The sequence below is a fragment of the Brassica napus genome, chromosome C7, assembly GCF_020379485.1.
Source record: "Brassica napus cultivar Da-Ae chromosome C7, Da-Ae, whole genome shotgun sequence".
Taxonomy (NCBI): Eukaryota; Viridiplantae; Streptophyta; class Magnoliopsida; order Brassicales; family Brassicaceae; genus Brassica; species Brassica napus.
The window spans coordinates 39,521,501-39,536,384 of record NC_063450.1 but is presented as its reverse complement, the minus strand read 5'-3'; the positions used below and the strand labels follow the sequence as shown (position 1 = coordinate 39,536,384).

Below are 14,884 nucleotides of genomic sequence, written 5' to 3'. Positions count from 1 at the left end.
TTAATATTAAAAAATCGAGTTTCCAAATAAAAATATAGAATAAATTCGGATAAAATTAGGTATTTTGGATAAAAAAAGTTAGGCAATTCGTTTTTTTTAACTGCAGTTGAATATCGAGTTCTGATTGTTCTGGTTTTGCAGTGGCAAGTTATGACGATCTGTATGTTTCTGGCAAAGCTTGTACTTTCCATGTTTTTGTTTTTTTTCTCTTGTTTGCGTTACGAAGTTGTAAAAGTAGACTTTTGAGATTAGCTTTATGCCTTTATCACACCATACGTATTCCACAAGGTAACCTCCTTCTCTTATAAGTCAAAGGGGAATCTGTTCAAAGCAGTTTCATAAATAACAGAGACACATGGTGATTAGATGAGTACAAGATTCTTTCTTAAGATAACATTTTTTAGTTCTTAAACTTGAAAGCAAAAGCTTCCTTTCTGTTTCTTTGATTCATTTCTAAGCTGGCATTCAAGTAATCAAACAGCATCTTCTCTGTATTGCTTTACCCTTAAAGAAAGATACAACACAGAATCTGACAGCAACACAATACACACAGCTTAAACTTGAAAAGAACAAAACTCTTTGCAGACAAGACATGGAAGCAAGAAGTTGATGTTTATGTCGCAGCCAAGAATCAGATCAATGCAAAGAAGAATTGATAGATAGATAGAAAATGAATAAAAATGAATAATTACTGATATAACCAGAACAAACGCAGAGAGTAATAATAATATATAAACAAATGGATCCTGAAACATCCTATACTACTAAATCAGCCAACATTTTTCCCCATTGTTGAAAAAACCTGGGAAGTGTTGTGCAGTTTTAACTCAAAGTAAGCTCTCTCTTTTTCTCACAAACCCTCTTGTTGTATCAAAAGAAACTGATGCAAAACTTCTTCAGAACTCACCAAACTGAATCCAGCATTTGGGTTATATGCAATCATGCTTTAACTTCTCTTCTTTGGGGTCAAAAAGACTGTGCCTTAGAGTGATCAATAAATGCCTCTGAAGCTTTGACTAAGACTAAAGACAAGAACACTTTACCATGTCTGTCTTTCTCTCACGCAATTACCAGGTAACAAGTACTTATACTTCTCAGCGTTCTCCAGCAGGTAAGAAGGTAGATGAACAGCCGAATAAGAGCGAGGCACAGGCCCCATTTTACCAATCATCTCCTTGAACGTGTACTCCTCAGGCAACATGTCAAACAAATCAGTTCCTTTGCATATAACATCCTGAATCCTAATGGGATTCAGGTAATGAGAAAATCTGACACGGTCCGAGTGACTGTAAGCCTTCATCTTGAACACAAAATCATTTATATAGCGGAAACAGAAGCTGCAGTGCCATCCAGAGTCAGATAACATCACATCGCTCTGTCGAAAATGCGCGTACCGAGTCTTCCCCGGACTGTAACGGTGCACAGAAGCTCTCCAGCTCTTGCTGTCGACGTAGTACTCGAAAGAGTATAAATAATTCTTAAGCTGGAGGTGAAGGACCGGAGGGATATCGTCGCACCATCTCAAGAGGTTGATGGTGTGAACGCTGGGAATCTCATCGACGTCCGACATGATCAGAAGATCATCCTCTTCAATGCCAGCGATTCTAAGAAGCTTATCCAACGCCACACGCTGAAAGGCCTCCTCGACGAAAGGGTTCTCTCCTTTTCTAAACCGTCCTCCGATGTTCCCGTAGGTCAGCCGCTCCTCCACGAAGGCGAACTGGTCTTTGTTGCTTTTGAAGACAAACGGTTTAGGCAAACCGGTGAAGGTGGAGTTTGACTCGAGGAGGACGAACTGTGTAACGTAAGGGTAAAGCTCTTTCCAGCGGACGGTCAAGAGGTCTATCTCGTTGCTGAAGAGAACCGCGTCGTAAACGCGGCGAGGTGAGTCTCTGACTCCCCAGCCGTGGAGGCGGCAGAGAGATTGCATGGTTGCGTTCTCGGTGTGGTAGTGGGGGATGGTGTGGAAGGGCTTTGGAGGGGATTCCCAGAGGGGTCTGAAGAAGTAAGTGAGCTTTTGGCCGTGGAGGTAGATTGCGAAGATGGCGAAGGGCATGAGGATGAAGAGGCAGAGGAGAGTTCTGACGTCGAAGCCTCGGAGGACGCATTTGAGGCGTGAGATTGTTGCTGCTGCTTTAGAGCCCTGCTGAATAACAAAAACAAACAACATTCACAGAACAATGAATCTCAAGAAGGAGTCATAATAGAAAAAAAAAATCAAATTTCTTGTCAAGCAACAGAAACAATCTGGCGAATTAAAAAAATAATTTAATTTATACTTGCAGAAATAGAGAGCTTTCAAAATCAAGGAATCAAGTTTCAAGCTTCCGGAAAAAAAAAACTTGAAAAATTAAAACTGTAAAATTAAAGTCCAGAATCAAAGGGCTCTCTCGCGATTAAATTCTTCCGACAGGATTACAAAACTAGAACAATGATGTCGTGCACGGCGGATTTGTCGGAAACGAATTTTACAGAACTTTTTCGAAAATTAAAAAAAGGATAGAGATAAAAAACAAACCTGTCCACAAACATCGTCGCAGATATCATCGGTCTTCTTCGAATTGTAATAACCATCGGACATGATTTTGACTGCGGAGAGAACAACAGAGAGACAGATAGGGAGAGAGGATTCGTCTAATGTTCTTCACGCCACGAAATCGATTAATCCCCCCAAACTAAATAAGCCACAGAGAAACAGAAAAAAAAAGAGAGGAAAATAAATCGACGAAAAAGGCAAACCTACTTTTTATTTTCCAATCTCAATAGAAGAAAGAAAATAGAAAAATAGGAGAGCCTTTTAAGGAATGGGAATCTCTGTAATCCAAAGAGACAAGAGGCGCAAATTAATGTCACTTGATTTTCCTTTAAATTTCTCTCCACAGGAAAATATAATAATTAAATACTTATCGGAGGTTTTTTTTTTTTAGAAAAAGGGATTCGAATGAAGAAACAGTCAGTTTCAGCGTTTACAGATTTTTAAAGTAACGCGTTAAACCGCTGGATTAAGAAATAATCCTACGGTTTGAAGTTAGTTTTGACGCGTGGGAGTCCCAAAACGTGACTCGACGTTTTCCTTTTGTGCTGCTGCTGCTGCTGCTGCTGATGTATGTGAATATAACGGCAACTGCCACCGCATTATTAGTGACGGACAAGCAGTTTCTTACGGTTTTAACCACAAAACACACGACATATATCTCTGGTTTTTCAGACAACCACACAGCTTTGGTCTTAGATGGATTCACTTGTGAAATATAGCAGTGTTTTAAAAAAAAATTTGATTCGACTAGCTTTGGTTTATTACCAAATTATTGGTTTCACATTTAGAATATTTTTTCTAAAAAAATTAAGTGTTTGAACTGAAATAGTAAAATATTAATTTTTCAGAAAATATTTTATCGTGAAAGTGATACAAAACACAAGAAAATGTCATATGATAATTGGATGGTCATGACCAGTAAATAATATTTTTGACCTCCAAAAAAAATTAATTGGGCCAACATGTCGAATAAACTTCTGACGTCAAAAATCGATTAACAGTAGACGGTCGGATCGTAACAAATTTGTTCTTGGTGTGATCATGGCAAAGCTTTGAATCATGAATACATTTTACAACATAATGTGCATTTTTGTTGTCTGAACTCATGTGTAAACAGATTTAGTTAATCAGAAATGTAAGAACAGATTAACTTATCTTGCATAGAATTAACAATTGATTAATTGATGTAATATACTAAACGGATCTTGTCATTATGTAGACGAGGATACGAATACGAAAAGCCACCAAACTGAACTTCACACATATTTGTGTGGTATCAGTTCTTAATTAAAGTTGAATATGTGCAAACGACATGTGCCATCTTATCGTCGCTTATGACCTAATGAAATGAAGCATAGAATCAATCTAATAATCCAATTACATGTATACACATGCACACATGTATGTGGATGATGTAACTCTCTATTTTTATTATTTTGAAATTGTATATTTTGGTTTTGATTAATAAATAATAAAGAGTTTTGAAGACGTGCGATGAACATGCCTCCTTCCCATAGATGTATACAACTAATATTGGATTTATTTGGAGACTTCACTTTCAAAGCATATTCTTTTATTCCCGTTTCAACATTAGTTGTGATTGTTTTTGTTACCATTGTTTCGGTGACAAAGGTTGGCGTCAAAAAAAGAATCAAAGCTTTTGAGCTTTCCTATTGTATGTGGAAGCTGAATTGGCCTTGCACTCATGTTTTACCAAGCTAAAACATTTTTTCCTTCAAAGTTACACTCACAAGATATGTATTGGAAGTTATCAATTTGTAAATATATTTATTAATCAGAAAAAAATTGTAGGGTTTATTTTTAGTGATTTGTATGTATATATAAATTGAACGTGGAAATAATTTTAAAAATTACCTAAACAAATAAAAAATACAAAATCAATTCTATATAGATACCAGTTTATTTTGAGCTGATAATCTACGAAAACTTTTCTAACAGTTAGGGCGGAAGTGAATTACATTTCTAAGAACAACTACAGTCGCCAATCTCTGTAAACAAATATAATTTGCATAGACAGTTCAAATACGTTTATTTCAGATTTAAATATGAGGGTTGAAAGTATTATAATACATACCCGATGAATCATATAGATACACAAATTTAAATGACGTGATCCATTGTTTAGGCCCGACCACCAAAAACACCCGTCCTTAGAGCAGGATTATTTCGGATTACCCTGGGTCTCTTATTTCATTTTTAATATTTTTTAATTGTAAAAGTGAATTAAGAGACATGATTAAGAAACCCGCAAATTTACGTCTTCCAATGCAAGTCTCTTAATTAAAGGTTTTTTAATTTTTTTTTTTTTAAACTTAAATTTTTTTGATTATTCTTATTAAACTTAAACTTAAAACATAGTAAAAGACAACATTTTTAACATAGGTTTTTAAAAAAAAAACACAAAAACAAAGATTTTAGTAAAATAAACGATAATAATTTGAAATAAGAAACTGAGTTCAGTTGTCTTTTTCATCACGTCCAAATTTACGCTATACATGTTCAACCAAATCATCTTTTAGTTGTTGATGCATCTGTCTATCACGGATTATAATTCGAACACCCATCATATTGGCGATATTTGTAGGGATATCTGTAGAATATGTGAGATCCACATGTGAACTTCCGGTGTCTTCTCCTTGTTGGAACTCTGAAACATTAAATTGAGTGTATCCATCTCGTTCGTCTTCTACAATCATATTATGGAGTATTATACATGCTCTCATAATCTTCCAAATTTTGATTTTATCCCAAAAAGTGCTGGATTTTTAATAATGGCAAAGCGAGCTTGCAAGACTCCAAAAGCACGTTCGACATCTTTTCGGACAACTTCTTAATGTTGAGCAAATAAAACTGCTTTCGGCCCTTGTGGTATTGAAATAGATTGGATAAAAGTTGCCTATTTTGGGTAAATACCATCAGTGAGATAGTAAGCCATATGATATTTCTTCCATTGACAGAGTAAGTGACTTGCGGAGCTTGACCTTTTATTATGTCATCAAAAACAGGTGAGCGATCAAGAACATTGATATCATTTAAGGTACCTAGAGGTCCAAAAAACGCATGCCATATCCAGAGATCATATGAAGCAACCGCCTCTAAAACGATTGTTGGTTTAGCCGAACCACGAGAATATTGTTCTTTCCAAGCGGTGGGACAATTCTTCCACTCCCAATGCATACAATCGATGCTTCCTATCATCCTGGGAAATCCACGATACTCTCCAATATCAAGTAAACGTTGAAGGTCAGCCGGTGTTTGTCTTCTTAGGTACTCATCGCCGAACAAAAAAATTATTCCTTCCACAAAATTCTCCAAACATGACCGAGTTGTCGTTTCACCGAGCCTGAGGTATTCATCGACCGTGTCAGCCGCAGTACCGTATGCTAAGACATGAACAGCTACCGTACACTTTTGGAGTGTAGAGAGACTAAGCGTCGATCAACAATGTGCATGAACAATCGCTTGTTCATTCTAAAACGTCGTCGGAATAAATTTGCGGGATACGTTGGTGTCTCACTGAAATAATCATTCCATAAACATATATCACCTTCTTCACGATTTCTTTCGATATAAGCTCGTTTTTTCCTTTTTTTCCTTCCTTCTTCTTGATCACCATAATTAATGATCAAATTCTCGAACGCTTGATCAAAATATTGATCAAAAGTATCATCAAGTGTTTCCTCATAAGTGTTATTAGAAGAAGATGCCATATAGAAATTGTGATCCCTAGAACTTGTTTTGATGAAGAAGTGTTTGATCGTTTTGTTTGGAACAAAATGATTGGTCGCTTGGTATGGTGAGAAGGAGAGAAAAATGAAGTTGGTTTGATCACAATGTTTGGTCGCTTAAATGAAGTTGGTTTGATCACAATGTTTGGTCGCTTGGTATGGTGAGAAGGAGACAAAATTAAGTTGGTTTGATCACAATGTTTGTTCGTTTGGTATGGTGAGAAGGAGACAAAATAAAGTTTTTTTCATATAAATGTTTTGCGAGTTTAGTATGGTGAGGACGAGAGATTGAGAACTCGTGATGATCAAAATGTTTTCTCAATACAAACTTTATATAGAGAGTACACAAGTCTTCACTCAAAAGTGACACAAGTCCGTGACACAATATTACAAGGTTCTTGATACACAAATCTACACTGCACAAGTCCTAGGCTACATAAAACAACAAAAGTGAAAAGTAATGGTTACACAAGTCCGTGAATGAGACTTCACAATCCCGTGACACAATGACACAAGGACTGCAGAAGCTTGTTCGCCCATGATTCTTCAGTCAGTCTTACCTGAAACAAAGAACAAGAACAAAAACATGTATCAATAAACAGAACCAGAACAACAAGTAACAAGAAGTTCAACAAGAATTTCAACAACAAGTTCAACAAGAAGAACAAAACCACAAGAATGGCCCGTGATTGACCTGAAAATGCAACACTTTTTCACTGAATCTTCAACTCCCAATGATACTCCGTGAATCTTCAACCTCAATATGGTAGCGGGAACACTCATTACTACCAATACCACGTATTGTATTCGTTTAAAACAGAACATGGTACGTGGCTTTGATGGTAATGAGTAGTCCCATTACCTTATTATTACAAGGCATGTGATGATCTCACTCTCTTCGCTCTCACTCTGTCAAGTCATCCAAGAGAAACCAACATGAAGAACAAGACAAGAGAACAAGCACATAACAAAAACATTTTATCATTCATTAACAAGAACCGAAGCTTTTTATCATTCATTAACAACAAACCGAAGCATTTTATCATCCAAGAAACAAAAACACAGCCACAAACAGAAACAAAGAGTTCAAATACAAGAATTAGACTTCAACTTAAACTAATTAGACCTTTCAATTAAGACAACATAAACTTGCGCATCACAGCTTATGACCACAATTCAGTAATAAGCTTTTTCTTCAGCGCTTCCTCATACTCAGCTAGTTCTTGTTTTGAAATAAGACTATAGAGTAGCTTCATCTTCGAGAGCCTCTATTTCATAGCTAAATCCTCTTTCTTGATCATCCAAATGCTCTGAAACTCAGAGGCTGACATCCCCTATGCCTTGATATTTTGCTTGCCATGCCCCTTTGATGCCTTCACACCCGGGGGACGAGCAGTAGCTTGATCAGTACTATTAGTTTCAGTTGCTTGACAAGTTGATGATTGTGCAGCCTCGTCAACCTTCCTCCTTTTAGAGCTTCTCTCCATTTTAGAAGTGGCAAGATCGCACCATTTCGGGTCATTGCGCAACTCTTTCCACGCATGCTCAAGGGTGAATTTCTTGTTGTGGTTGGTGAAGAAGATTTCATGAGCAAGCTTGAGCACATCATTCTCATTATGTCCGCTGCTTCTCTCTCGGATTACAGCTTCATAAGCTCCACAAAACTTGCCAACAAGATCATTGATCTTGTGCCACCGCTGCTTACAATGACCTGCCTCCCTCACTTCACAACCGGCGAGCTTAGGACTGGCAGCAAAGTATGCCACCACTCTTTTCCAGAAAGCATCACAGTTCTACTCATTCCCCACAACCAGGTCTTTGCTCGTGTTTAACCACGAGCTGATGAGCACTGTGTCATCGGTTGGTGTCCATGTCCTATGTTCTTTACGTTCTCCAGCAGAGTCTGCACCAAAGTGTAAGTCTTCACTTCGTTGAGTAGCAAAAAGAGGCACTTGTGATGAAGATACTTCGCCACTATCATGTCCTAAACCGAATACAAATTCTTGTTGACTATTGAGAAGGTCAATAAAATTTGAATTGTGGCTATTGTATGGATAGGAATCCATCCCCAACAATTACAAAGAAGAGAATGCGAGCAGAAAGAAAAGAAGGAAGAGAAGAAGGAAGAAAGGAACAAGAGAGAGACGATGCACATAAAGAGAAAAAGGAGATGTGTTTAATAAACAGAAGAGAAGAAGCAACCAACCATAATCAATGACGCATTTATCTAACGCATTCATAACAAGCAAACAAATCAACTTGACGTTTATCTAAAAACATTCATCACAACCACTTTTTATTAACCACTATCTAAACACATTCATCACAAAAAGCTTTATATCAAAACAGAACATCTATTTATTATTACCTATCTCAACCATAACTGTTGGACAAGAATTTAGCACTAAATCCTTCCCGCCAAAAAGATAAGAAACCGGCTAACGACGACCTCGAGTTGAGCTTAGACAGGCCCATGAGAACACGTAACCCGAAGTCGGCCCATAGAGCCCGAGGTTCTTTGAGTATGAATGAGTCAAAGAACAAGAGAATTATTCTCCTTATATATCGGAGAGCGATCAATAAAGAAGAAGTCGTAGCTAGAAAGGTAGAGCATGTGCAACAAAATATTAACCATATTACTAGCTTCTTGCAAGAACCTTGCGGTCATATAAAAAAGGCCTTGGATCTAACGAAGAGGGCATCTTCTCCGGGGATGAAACAGAGACAAAAAGGAGGAAAACAAAAGAATAAACATGGACGAAGAGGTGGAGAGACTTTGGTCTCGGCAAGATCGCCATCTTCCTCCACCAACACATGATGGAATCATTATATATGTCTAATGATTAAACAAGTCATCCATTTCTTTATGGTTTAAGAAGAACGAGAGAGATGAGATTCCTAATAATCATCTCACGTAAACACATTTTTGTAATTGCGAAAACAAGATCGATCTAAATAGATCATATGCAGTTCGAGAACTTATCAATCGTACACTAACTAATAATTATTCAAGACAAGAAGATCTCGAAGTAAACATCGAGCTCGAGACCGACGAAGTCGAGGTCTCGCCCATGACCGAAGAAACCGACATCTCTTTCGAGATGATTATAATCTAACTACGTTTAAACTTGATCCATTGACGGGTACGTAGGCATCTCGATCCCGATTCAGTCACGATCCTTCTTAATCTCGGTATCTCTATGATATTCGACCTGCGAATATAGTTCATTCTTGTCGACTCATACCTGATTACATCGTTGTGTTCTAAGGATATCGTTGTCCACATTATTTCTTCCCTAGATTGAACTCCCGATCACTATCAAATTCTTAGTGTAGATTTTAGGATCTACATTTTGGCGACGACTGTGGGGAAGAGAAACGAAAAACATCCTTGATAGGGACCCGATCTAAGGCTTGTAAGCACGAAAATGGATCCATTCCATATGGTGTCTAATACCACAACAAACAAACCATCACACCACAATGGCATCGATCTTACTAGATCATAAACGAGAAACAGAACTTAAGATTTGATCCCGATCTCAGCTAAATTGAATCTCTGTTGCTGATAAAAATAATACATATCGCTGAGTTTCACCGATAACGTTCTCAAACTGCAGGAGGCCGACGACGAGTTCTGATAGCCCGACCTCCCGAGTTCGGGTCCAGTCAAATGATCGCCCAACACAAGAAAGGCTGCTAACCGAACAGATGCATCAAAGCGATTATCGACAGAAGATGGTCTTAGAACAAAGCAAAGAAAAAGACCTTACCATGAATCGAGCAGGAATCCTCAATCAATAGATGATCAAAAGCAAAGAAGAATCTAAAGAGGCCAAAATGCAATACCTCGAGCACGTTTCAGAATGTGTACAAAAAACTAAGTACAACCGACCCTCGAGAGTTCAATATTTGTATCGAAGAGACATCTAGAGACAAAACTTTCCAAAGAATAAGAGTACGGGCTCTTAAAGACCACTAATGTGCTCGTTATTTTCTTCACGACACGGTCACGTATTCGACCATACCAGAATCTTTCCTCCAGCAAATCAGCTCAACGAGACTTCTAATTGGAGGATGGAGAGAATCGTAAACAAACAGAAATATATTATTATGATCTCATGATAATGAAGATCTTCTTCCACCAAAAAAAATGATAGTCCTATGTGCCCTGTGAAATGGTTTTGACTTCCTCTTTTTATGATGATTACACCATATCTCTCTTGGAGCAAAACACATACAAGGAAACAAGGAATATACTCACCACCGTTTGATGGAAAGGTGACAAACGAGAATTCGTGGACCTCAAGGAGCCAATACCGGAGACATCTTTCACTATGAAGACTTCTCCACTTCCCAAATAAGAAGCACGAGTCCCTAAAGACTTCTTTGGTTCGACAAGAGAAACAACACCGAAACTATTTCATGTCGATCGGTCTCGCTCGAGACCAATGAAACCAACGTCTCGCTCGAGACAACAAAACTGATAAAGCCGACATCTTGCTCGAGACCGATGAAGGTAAACGCTTCGCTCGAGACTGAACTAACGTCTCGCTCAAGACTGATGAAATCATCCTCCCGACCTGGTGCGATAGGTCATTCATTAAGCCATGTATGCCTAGATGTGATTATTAACAACAAAACGATTCAGACTATTTGAGAAGGGAAGACACTCGATTCTATGCATGATGCACAAAGTAGAAAAGTGTCCATATTACAATGAGAAACGAATCATATTTCATTATAATAATGAACAGAGACACAAAATCTTCTATGATATTTGATCTGATGAGATCGCGACGAATCAAACGTCTCGAGACTGATGAAGCCGACATCTTGCTCGAGACCAACGCAGAACACTTCTCCCTGGAGACAACTAAACTGATTTCTCGCTCAAGACCGATGAAACTGCCATCCCAGCCTGGTACGATTGATCAAAGATCAAACCCAACCGGGAAGGATTTGATCCACAATGATGGAACCAGGAGCCGTAGGTTGCCGCCATCCTATTCACTAGACGCATAAGACAAACGATCTAACCATCATAACAGATGGAACCCGACATCACACTCGATCTCACCAGGTCCCGATCATAAAATCTCACGAGGTCATGGGTCAACTCCAATCATTACGGTAGCACCACCGAACTCTGAGACATTCCATAAGTGAAATGAGAATTCTATATGAGACACGAAGGTCCCAAAGTCCAAAGAATATGAGCCGTCATGACACTCAGCTAACGAAAATAGAGCGAGTTGACTCGACTGAGGCCAATCATGCAAACCTTCCACGACGAGCATTAACGCCTTTAAATGTGTCAGGAGCTACAATCCCCGATCATCCGACCTCTTGGGGTTCGGACCCAGCAAAACGACATATCAAGTGGAGACGATCTTATTGCTCGATCTAATACATCGGGGCAGGTATCTCCCTTGCCGACAGCACAGACTCATGAGGAGGAAGACGAGCTGCGATGCGTGCTCGCCACTCCCATTGACAAACCCCAGAGCTAAGGGACTCACTCAACAAACTTTGATAAGTAGTTTGAAACAAAACAAGAAAGAAACCACTCTCATCATCAGCTCCACAGGTACATATGAAGATACCTCCGCTTCTTATGGAACGAGAACACTAAGCTTGACCATGAGTGAAGGACGAACAGGGAAACAAGAAAGAGAAATACATTCCCACCACTCATATGCAGTTTACCATCGCATGAAAATAAATGAAAAGAAGAGCAACGACCAAGAAAAAACTATTCGATCTCCATGTCGTCAAACCATTAAATGATATGATGATAAAACAATTCTTCCACTTATTGTTCGACAAGAAGAAAAGACACGAAACTCTTTACGTTTACTCCACAAGACAATTCCATATTCATATTTGTTAAAGCCGAGAATCTTTTCTAACAAAGGACTTAGGATTAAAGGCACAAAAAAATTTCCTTATTATTGCCCAAAAACCCGTTTCTTAACGAGGGCTACACGTTCTCTTTACAAGATCACGATAATGAAACTGTGTATCTTCATTCGCCTTGTATCGAATAAGAGTGAGAGCTCTCTCTCCTTGTGATATCGGAGCTAGCAAAGACCGAGTTTATCTAGTAAGAACTCTTTAAACTCTTTACTCATTAACAACAGACGTTTCATCCGAGACGATAGAGGATGAAGCCGACGTCTCGAGATGATGAAACTGATGTATTGCTCAAGAACGACGAAACCGACATCTCTTTTATGATGATTACTTCCCACGCTATGGAAATGATCAAGCCACTAAGAATCTCCAGGTGCTCCCGAAATTTCCACCTCACGATGTATATTCCTCAACAGAAGAGGCATCTCACCTCGATATGGATCAAACCACCACAGCCTAAGTCTCAATAGACTGGGCAAAGATTGGATCAGCTAGCTCGAACGCGAAAGTCTACTAGTTCGCGCTCCAATCAATTTGACCGACCAAAAGCAATGCAAAAATCCCTCGAGCTATCGAGCTCCCGAAACCCTAATGACGTATATACGAACTGTATGAAACACATATCCACTATCATTAAGCAAATACAAATCTTGCATCCGAGTTAAAAATAGGCAGACTCGACTTCTAACGAGCTCGTGTTTTAAGGATCAAGAAGTCGCCCTCCTCCAATAATGGCATCGAGTTCGATCTCTGATGCAGAAGCTCGAGGAGCCGAAAATGGATCTTGCTCCACGAAAACAACGATTCATATGTCCAAGGAACCTTAGCAGCTCAGTGGCCGTGTTCGACTCTTCAAGAATATCGACCAACACAATTCCCAAAGAGCTGAAGTCAAGGAGCCAATGAAACTTTACACTCTCAGATCGATAGTGAGCTTTTGAAAAAGCTCTTATCGTGCCTCTAGAAATATATCGAGCATGATATCAGGCAGATCGAAACAAAAATACCGGAGATGAGCGAAGAAAGCTCAAGCCTTGCATTTTACACGCCTTAAAGTGACAAATCCATCCACTTCATTATGAAAAGAGCCATCGAACGCCTGACTTCAAACGATCTCGAACTACTTAAGGGCCAGTATATCCCTTTCCGTAGAAGAAGCAAATAGATTTTATCTATAACGAATCATGGAAAATCACAAACAAAATCCAAAGCATCACTAAAAGGCCCCGACCACGAAATCATTTTCTGTTAAGGAATACGATAAATCTAGACAAACCACGCAGAAATATTCTAAGATCACATGTTGTCTAAACAATATTTCCAAACAAAAGCTAAGCCACAAGAGGCAGTAAGCGCGACATGATCCACGACGGCGTACTATGAGTCGTGCACATATTAAGTTAATAATTCGCAGCCGCATCAACTTCTCATCAACTACACAAGGAAAAACTGTTCAAACATGCAGCACCATTTCTTCTCCGCTAGATCGCAGTCGTTAAAACCAGAACACACCCATGTTGGTAAACAATTATCTTTAATCTATTTATACGTAATTGCATCAGATAAATAGATTCTCGCATTACATTTTCAACTTATATAGTATCAAATTCATACACTATTTCAAATCACAAGTTTCATAACTAAACTTATATAACCACAAAATATTTTATACATTATTCTCACACTATCAGTAGCTCGAACTACTATTAAGATTCATTTTTCGGTCTCAATTGGCTCGAAATATCCTTAAACTCTATTTTCGACTTTAAACAAGCTCAAACTCTTAACGAGTTCTACCACACGGTCTCAAACGACCCGAACTCTCATCGACCGTATCAAAAACAACACCTACAAACCACGTTCTTAGGCCACCGCCGGTCGGCGAGTTAGATTCCTGATCAGCTTCTATTTCACAAAACACCTCGAGGACGAGCAGTATAAATTGCTCCTATAACCGAACCAAAGTAAAAGATTGACTATTCGACTATCGACATGTAGCCAATAGTCTCGCATTGACTTGATGATTCGCTGGGATTATATATTTCCAACACCTTTACACAAACACAAAAATATTAACATAAACTCGAGTTGACGCGGAATAAGCAACCAGACTCACACCAAATAAAAATCATAAACAAAAACAAATTCAATCACAAAATCTCATCTACCATGAGAGATCAAAATAACTCTCTATGCTTTTAAAATAAGCGACTCCACTGACAAGCTCGACCCATATTTATGAAACCGCGAGCTCGATCCAATTCTCGTCTTCCGTGCGGTGTCTCCAACAGACTACTTCGAACTATTTCCTTAACCCACATACATAAACGAAATCGATCACTTAGTGATCAAACGGACATCAAACGGCTTGATATAATTCACCAAATAAGCTGAGATCAAATTCACATTTTGATCACGACAAACAGGCCAAGATCGAACACTCAATGCAATTGTTCTTGCAAGATCTCGCCATCAAATGGCGAACGACTTTGCGAACTCATTAAAGAAGAAAATGGCTCAGAGTCATGTTGTCTCAATTGATAAAAGGCTTCTCCGTTCTCCAACCTCATCACCTCACTTGAAGAACTGGGGGGGGGGGGGGCAAATGTTGGACCATAATTTAGCACTAAATCCTTCCCGCCAAAAAGATAAGAAATCGGCTAACGACGACCTCGAGTTGAGC

At 38.7% G+C, this 14,884-nt stretch overlaps 2 protein-coding genes across 3 annotated transcripts; both read right to left on the bottom strand.

The window, feature by feature from the left end:
* Positions 1 to 671: 671 nt before the first annotated feature.
* Positions 672 to 2,906, bottom strand: LOC106349248 (beta-1,4-mannosyl-glycoprotein 4-beta-N-acetylglucosaminyltransferase-like). 2 transcript variants are annotated; one of them, XM_013789182.3, is made up of 2 exons: positions 2,519 to 2,906; positions 672 to 2,146 (listed from the first exon to the last, which is right to left on the bottom strand). In XM_013789182.3, the coding sequence occupies exons 1-2, from the start codon at positions 2,579 to 2,581 to the stop codon at positions 1,040 to 1,042; spliced, it is 1,170 nt and encodes a 389-aa protein (XP_013644636.2). In that variant the 5' UTR covers positions 2,582 to 2,906; the 3' UTR covers positions 672 to 1,039. The 2 variants fall into 2 exon arrangements, with proteins under 2 accessions (XP_013644636.2, XP_013644637.2); XM_013789183.3 differs by having other exon boundaries at positions 672 to 2,143.
* A 4,713-nt stretch (positions 2,907 to 7,619) lies between these two features.
* Positions 7,620 to 8,266, bottom strand: LOC125590615 (glutathione S-transferase T3-like). The gene is made up of 2 exons (XM_048764243.1): positions 8,174 to 8,266; positions 7,620 to 8,078 (listed from the first exon to the last, which is right to left on the bottom strand). Exons 1-2 carry the CDS (start codon positions 8,264 to 8,266, stop codon positions 7,620 to 7,622), a joined length of 552 nt encoding a protein of 183 aa, XP_048620200.1.
* Between the last annotated feature and the right edge of the window lie 6,618 nt (positions 8,267 to 14,884).